This window comes from Grus americana, chromosome 7 (assembly GCF_028858705.1).
Source record: "Grus americana isolate bGruAme1 chromosome 7, bGruAme1.mat, whole genome shotgun sequence".
Taxonomy (NCBI): Eukaryota; Metazoa; Chordata; class Aves; order Gruiformes; family Gruidae; genus Grus; species Grus americana.
This window is the reverse complement of record NC_072858.1, coordinates 18,443,385-18,450,698: the sequence shown is the minus strand read 5'-3', so window position 1 is coordinate 18,450,698 and position 7,314 is coordinate 18,443,385. Positions and strand designations below refer to the sequence as shown.

The 7,314-nt window shown below is 35.8% G+C and overlaps 1 protein-coding gene across 2 annotated transcripts in view; it reads left to right on the top strand.

Annotated features, from left to right (window-relative positions):
• Window positions 1-452: 452 nt before the first annotated feature.
• Window positions 453-7,314, top strand: part of MYOF (myoferlin) — a 70,777-nt gene continuing 63,915 nt past the window's right edge. For both annotated transcript variants that reach the window (XM_054832102.1, XM_054832101.1), the window contains exons 1-2: window positions 453-661; window positions 6,752-6,807. In XM_054832102.1, coding sequence (XP_054688077.1) covers window positions 574-661; window positions 6,752-6,807 — 144 coding nt within the window. In that variant the 5' untranslated portion in view covers window positions 453-573. The remainder of the gene's footprint in view (window positions 662-6,751; window positions 6,808-7,314) is intronic.

Genomic DNA, 7,314 nt, shown 5'->3' with positions numbered 1-7,314 from the left:
GAGCACTTAAACTTTTTTTTGAAGACCGTAGGTATTTTGTGATTATAAACTGAGACGGAGACAAGCTAAAAACATTTACAAACAATGAAGTTCTAAAAATTAAGAGGGAAAAAAATATAAGCTATCGTGAAATTGAATACCTTGGTATACCAAGAGGCAGATGTGATGTATCTTAAGTACTGGAGTTAAGCTTAATATTCATGTTGCTTATGCTTATTCTTGCCTTGGTTACTTATGAGAGACTTACCGCGGAGCTTAAGAATAAAAGCAACAAAAAAATAATCTGCACTCGTTTTTACATTGTGCCCTTTCTGTTACTGGATTGCACTAGCAAGAGCTCTTTTTGTGCAGCAACACAGACCTTGGTGTCAATTTACGGGTACTTTTTTTTTTTTTATAGCCTTCAGTAGCTAGTCCGTCATAGATCCACCCATAGACCTTCTTTACTTTACACCAGCTATTCCCTGCCTCCTCTTCCTGCTAGCATTTCAGTCCAGAAGTTAAGGAGTTTGAAACTTAAGACTTCCTTGAATTTCTTTGGTAACAATCAAAGCTTAGTCAAGACTGAAAACAATGCTTCGGGTGAATGTGGAATCTGCTACCAATATCCCTAAAACCAAGTTTGGGAAACCAGATCCTATTGTTTCTGTTATTTTTAAAGGTAAGGAAAACTGTCATAAATGTACTTGGGGAGGAGGTTTTCTGAAGGATGGTGGCCTATGTAAGTATTTGAAAATCTGTGAAAACATGTTTTCCTGAAGTTAGATCTGATGTGACTTTAGGGAAGACTTTTTAATTAGAGAGACAGGACTTACCTGAATGAAGTTTGAACTGGGTGGAGTGCATTGGTCTTTTCTGGCCAGCAGTGCTTCTGTTTCAGGATCCACGTTTTACAAGCTTTTGCGATGGCTTAGCCCTTTGCTCTAAAACCCCAAATCTAACTGCATAGATAAAACCACTTTTAATTCTGGTATTGAAGATTACCTTGTTGTTTTCCATCTGAAAAAAGTCATTCCTCTGTCTTGATTACTTTGCACAGCCACTGCTCACTGTGATGCCAATTTTTATTGTGTCTGGTTTATTGTTGTTATAACCAGCATGTTGAAAAACAGTAGTACCATTACTGAAGGTGTTTGGTTTTGTTGTTTGCTTTGTTTGGGTTTTTTTACAGACTGAATTGCACTCTAAAATTTTGCCTGTTGAGATTATTTAATTTAAAATAAAGATTTAGGAAGGAAAACACATTTACACTTTCATCGTTCATCAGATACGGATGGGAGAAGGAGAAAACAGTGTGATAAAATTAGCATTTATATGTAAAGCTAATTATATTTCACAGTATATTTTACCTGTTGCCATCATTTCCTCACTTGGCTGACTTTGCTAGTCTCAAGGAACTTGATTTCAAGTATTGGTTTATCTTTAAAGTGCAGAAATCTCTGAGCAATTTTGGATCATGTAACACGTTAAACCAAACTGTGACAAACAGTCATCTGAATTCCTGGTGACCTGGTTTCCTAACTGTGCACTGAAATGGAAATGGTATTTCCTAAAGTATGAAAAATCATTGCAGGGGTTTGTCACCTTTAGTAACCAAATCTGAAATCATGACATTTTGCTGGAGGCTGGAGAAGGACAAGGCAGTGCATGTCCAGAATCTTAACTTCCAGAATAAAAAGTTTTCAGATACTTTATTGCAGCATCAGAAAGATGTGATATCATTCCATTTCCTGTCTTTCCTCCTCTTCTCAAGTTTTTTTTTTACACCCCCCCTCCCCCTTCTGTGTTAGGGCAAGTGGCTGAGCCTGTCTCAGTAGCTTTTTGAACTTCCTAATTCTTAAAAAAATATTTTATTTGTCCTGCAAAAAATGCTGTTACTGGCGTACTGTAATTTCTCTGGTTTGTTCCATTTGTTTCTGCTGCTTCTTAAGCATTCATACTCTGTTTTCAGTTCCTTGACTTTCTCTGCTTTCCTGTCACAGTTTTGTCTTTCTGTGTTACCTCTGTTCCTGCAGTTTCATACTCCAGAGTTGGTTTGTGCCTTCACTTCTTTATGCCTTTAAGTGTCTGTTTAATTCCTTCTTGTAATCTTTTCTACTGTGTGCTCTAATGCAATTCAGTTATACCTATTAAATATAAGTTACAGATTTATTTTTCCTTCTGAATTGCTGGAGTTGTTTCTCAGTCCTTCATTTATCCAAACACGGGAATTGGGCAACAAACATTAAAGGAATGAGTTTGTATTTATCCTTTATGTGCTATAACTGGGTTTTTTAATGTTCACAAACATGCTTAACCATTGTCTTAAACACAACTTCATAATTATGACAGTTTTTTAGTTTCTCATTAGTTTTTTAATTTCTCATTATACCTGCCACTTCTTTTTATGTGCTTTTACTACATACCAACAGATTTTTTGCTTTCTGTCCAGAGTGATTCCAGGGGGGCAGAAAATATCAGGCTTTTGCCAGCTATTGAGCAGCTCTGATTTAATTTGTAAGTGGAGTACTTGGTTGCCAGGTACAATGGCATAGGGATCATATTTGAAATATGTTGAACTTCTGGCTGTTGATGTTTATAGATTTGGGTTTTTTTATATACAGCCTGTTCCCCCTCACCCTGATAGTGTATAGAGATGGGAAACCGATCTTATGTTTAGGAACGTGTATATCAAAGGGCAGCAGTGTTTAGCAGTAGTCCATACCCGCTCCTGGGAGACATAAAAAACACAATTGGGAGTTTATTTTCCAGATTAGGAAAAACTCAGGCATTTGCAGGACCTGGGCCATAGTCCTGCAGTACATTTTCATGTTCTTGTTTGACTCTGCAGTATTGTTGGAGAGGTCTTAGAGAACAGCACGCATTTGACAGACAACTGCTGTGGAAGTAGACATTTCATTAAACTGTGTTTCGTTCATTAACATTTTCCAACTTTAACTTACATAGCCTTTGCTGATGTCAGGTTCAGTAGTTTTCAGACTTCAATGAAAATATACAGTATCTCTCAGGATTAGACCTTTACGGCTATGCTGTGAAGAAAAAGGCCATGATCCTACAACTATTAGTGATTCTGCAAACACTGTATGTTCACATACATATGTTAGTATAGTTTCGTCTGTGTATAGCATATGCAGACTAAGTATAACTAAGCTAGTTATATAACTATATATTATGTAGTTATAAACGATACAGTCAGTACAATTTATACAGTGACATATATTGGGTACATATTTAGAGGAAATAGGCAGCTGTTTCTGTTGTGATGTCCTATTTACAAAAGAGGGGGTTTGTGCAAGCATTTGAGCTTTTCTTTATACATTTATTTTCAGTCCAGTGAAATGGAACTTTTATTTACTTTAAGAACAACTCACTGTTCAAAGAGAACTACACCCTGAGAGTAAACGAGTATTGCTGCTAGAACTGGGTGCTGTTACTGCAGAATTCTGAGTTCATCATCATTATACATGAGACAAATTATTAGTCAAATTACTATGAAAAACTGTTGCCATTTGCTGAAGTGGCACTAAGTGGTAATGTTTAAACCAGTACAACTCTCTTGACTTGTCAGATATACCAAACTGGAGAAAAATGTGTCGGATTCTTGTCTTTGGGTGCAAAATTGACGCAATTGCTTATATGTGCAGTCAATACTAGGACATTTAGTGCTTTGATCATTCCTTTTGACTGCCTCATTCAGCCTTAGGCATTAAAAACTAACGTGAAATGGCATTTGGTTTGATTGGGCCAACTTAAATAAAATTTCTTTTTCCATTTGTGCTTAATCTAAGAGCTTTCCGGTAGGCCAGCAGTAGTTCATAGCCATGTTAGTTTATATTTCAGTGTGCGAAAGAAGAGTATTAGAGCGTAATTATTCACTAAATTTATATTTTCTGTTTTGCAGAGAATTAAATTACCCGAATTTTAATTTCCTGGGTTTTGGAGATCTGCCTGTTTGATACTGCAGTTGCTGCCACCGTGCAATCTAAATTATTCATTCACAAAAGTTTTATGGAAAACATAGTAAACTGAAAGGTGATTCTTGAATCTTAGACTTAAGACTGTTCTAAAAGATAATGTTTGCTCCTGCTATTCCCCACCTGCTGAAATTGATAAAAATGCTAGTTAGAAGAAAAAAATTAAGATGTAAGCATTGGTTGTTTTGCAGTACTGTAATTATCTTTATAATGATAGAACAGTTATTTTTTTAAACAGGTCATCTTTAATGCATTTTTTGAACACTGTGTCATCTCATTGACTATCACTAAGTTCTTAGTACATTCATTTCCAATTGAGAATATTAAACAACATGCGGTAGTATAATGCCTCTATCAAGATAAAGCAACAATTATTTCTTCTACTATACCAAGGTTACTGTAGTTAGTTTTTAAAGAAACAAGTATATAGAGTGTCCTACTGGTATCCATTATAATTTCTTACTCTTATGTCTTGGTAGGGCCAAACTGAAAATGATGACTGGCTCTATCTTACAGTTTATCCTGATGTGGTTTACAGTCTTGGCTACTGTAGTTGGATTCATTACTAGTAGAGGAAGGCAGCCTGAGGACCTGAAACTTATTTGACCTCCTGGAATAACGGGGCAGTCCATCTTACCCTGCTTGGCAAAGATTTATTTTTTTTTTGGTGGGAATTAAAAAACTCTTTGCCAACAGTTTAAAAAAAACAAAAAAAAAATCTCCAGTGCATTAAAAGAGTGATAAAAAGTGTAGTAAAAAGAAAGTCACTAAAGTGAAGAAAATGCATGCAAAAGACATGCTCAAGGACTGTGAACGCTGCACTCTGCCTAAAATTACAATTAAAACCCAATGTAAGCTGTGTTTCCCGGTATATGTCATCCAACTTTCACACAAATGCATAATGCAAAAAGCTATCTTCTTAGTATAAACTAGAATATGCACATTGTTAGTGGAATCCTAGATCTTACTCTTGTTTTTATGAAAATGGATAGTCTGGAGTGGAAAATTTTACCCCATGTCAAGAATTGTCTTGACTGTTGTTCAAGCCAGGGATTTCCTTACCTTAGAGTTACATTTGAGCTTAGGCAGAGATCATAGGACTTTTATCCGTTAGTTCTGTTAGGATCAGGTCTGTGATTCACTATCTCCTTTACAAACAGCTGCAACTGTGTCTTTTTTTCACCAGCACTGAGAACATTTTTTCCCTGACTCCCACCTCCTATTTGTATGGGGACTTGGAGTACTAGTTCCAAACCCCAGATATTCTGGGATATTTAGTTTTGAAAATGCTTTGTCTCCTATTAGATAATATGAAGTTGAATTTCTCTTACTAGCATGTTAATTAGTTCTTTGTTCCGCAAAATGCGAGTCCACAGCGTGGTATGTTATGAATGCTCCTTCCTTTGTGGTACGATGTGACTCAATATCCTGCATAAATTGTAGACAATTCCTGTTACATAAATGTGAGTCAGTTCTCGCAATTTGCAGTATGGGCTGACTTTTTTTCTTTCAGTACATCCTACTCGCATCCAACAAAAAGAGCCACCAGAGTCTACTGCTTGAATAGCAGCTATATGAACTTGCCCATGTGGCATATCTTTACTCTTGCTTCCCATACCCTTGTAACATTTTCCTGGCAAAGTATAGCCATAAGTATTGCGAATAATAAAAATGCGATTACCTTTACTGCAGTCCTTAAATACAAGGAGTGTGTCTGAAACTTAGCCTTCTTGTGGTGGCTGAGCATTTTTTAGCAGTTAGTTTACTGACTGTACTTAAATATACTTATTTGTTATCACTAATATATGCAATTTCTGTTTAGAGAGCTGCGTGCTTGCCAGTGTTCCTTTGTGCTTCTGAGTGCCGTGTCAAGACTTGTTCTCCATTGGAGATGTATATGTATAGTGCAACTAAAAAATAAAAATAAAGCTGTGGCATGTTACTTGCTTTGAACCTGTTGTAAGAACAGAATTTTATTTCCCTTTTTAATAGGTGGGGGTGGGTCTGCAAAGGGCCTCTGCAACACTTGAGTTGTATTATTCCTCTCAGGGGAAGTAATTTGAATTGAAATGCCACGCTATATAATTTATGCCACACTCTACACTCCTATGATTTGTAGGTTGACCAAATGCAAATTTTACCATGAAGTATGGAAAATTTCTAATTTTTTGGCTACAGTAAATATCAGTGAAGTGACCTGCATAACCTGTGCAAACCATTTTTTTAGGAAGGACTGCATTTCCTCTTACATGCACCTGTATTTCTGCTAATATTTGCTCATTTGAAGCAGAAAGTGCTGATACTGTAAGCATATCTTCTTAAGATTTTTTTTCCAAGTGATTTTATTTCAGAGCTAGAGTTATAAGTATGTCATAACTCAGATATGGCAAATGTGTAACACATTTTTTTTACTACTGAAGTTCATCACTTTGAGGTTACTGTTTGGTTTGATGTCTCCAAGTCTTTTAGTCTGTCTTCTTTCATCATTACTAAACTTGCAGTCAAGGGTCATAAAAGGTTGAGAAACCTAAACATTAATTTTGCTTTTTGGGAATACATCTAGCTATGCTTAAACAAAACAGAATAAAAAGCCTCAACTACTAAAATTGCCCAGGGGACTTTTTGATTGTAACATGTGCAGCTACTGGCAGAGGCAAAAAGTATTGGAACATTTGGTTTAAAGCTCAAACTTTGTTTTGAAAAGTGAAAGGAGAAATTGTGCTATTTGTGTAGTGCTTTAGCAAAAACAGATCATCACACTTTGTTTGTATTTGCAGATGAAAAAAAGAAAACAAAGAAAATTGACAGTGAACTTAACCCTGTTTGGAATGAGGTAATTTTTTTGAATCAATTCTTTGTCTTTTTTAAGACAAACCCTTGTAAAATTAGTAAGTCAGTTGTGAATATTGGTTACGAACAGGAACTAGTGATATGTGTACTTTGAAGGTATTAGTAAATGCAGGTGAATGGATTTATCTTGCACCATATATTACAATTCATGAAGTAATGTTTTTATGTAAAAGTAGATGGATATCTGGTGAGTTTGTGGCCTGGTTTTGTTCCCTTTTACTTTGGACCAAATGATATTCAGCCATTGTTTAGCTACGTGTGTGGGAACATAACTGGATCCTTTATTATATACTAGGATAAAAACGTACAGAATTAGAATGAAGCATGACTTGAAGTTCCTCATGGTTTATTTGTAGGACTGGTCATATTTTGCATCTTCAGTAATGTTTTTCTTAGGGGAAAATGTTTTCTTAGTAGTGTTTTTTCACAACCAGAAATGAAAGTTAAAGACTGTTCTTACCTTTTGTAATTAGGAATACAAAGAAAGGGA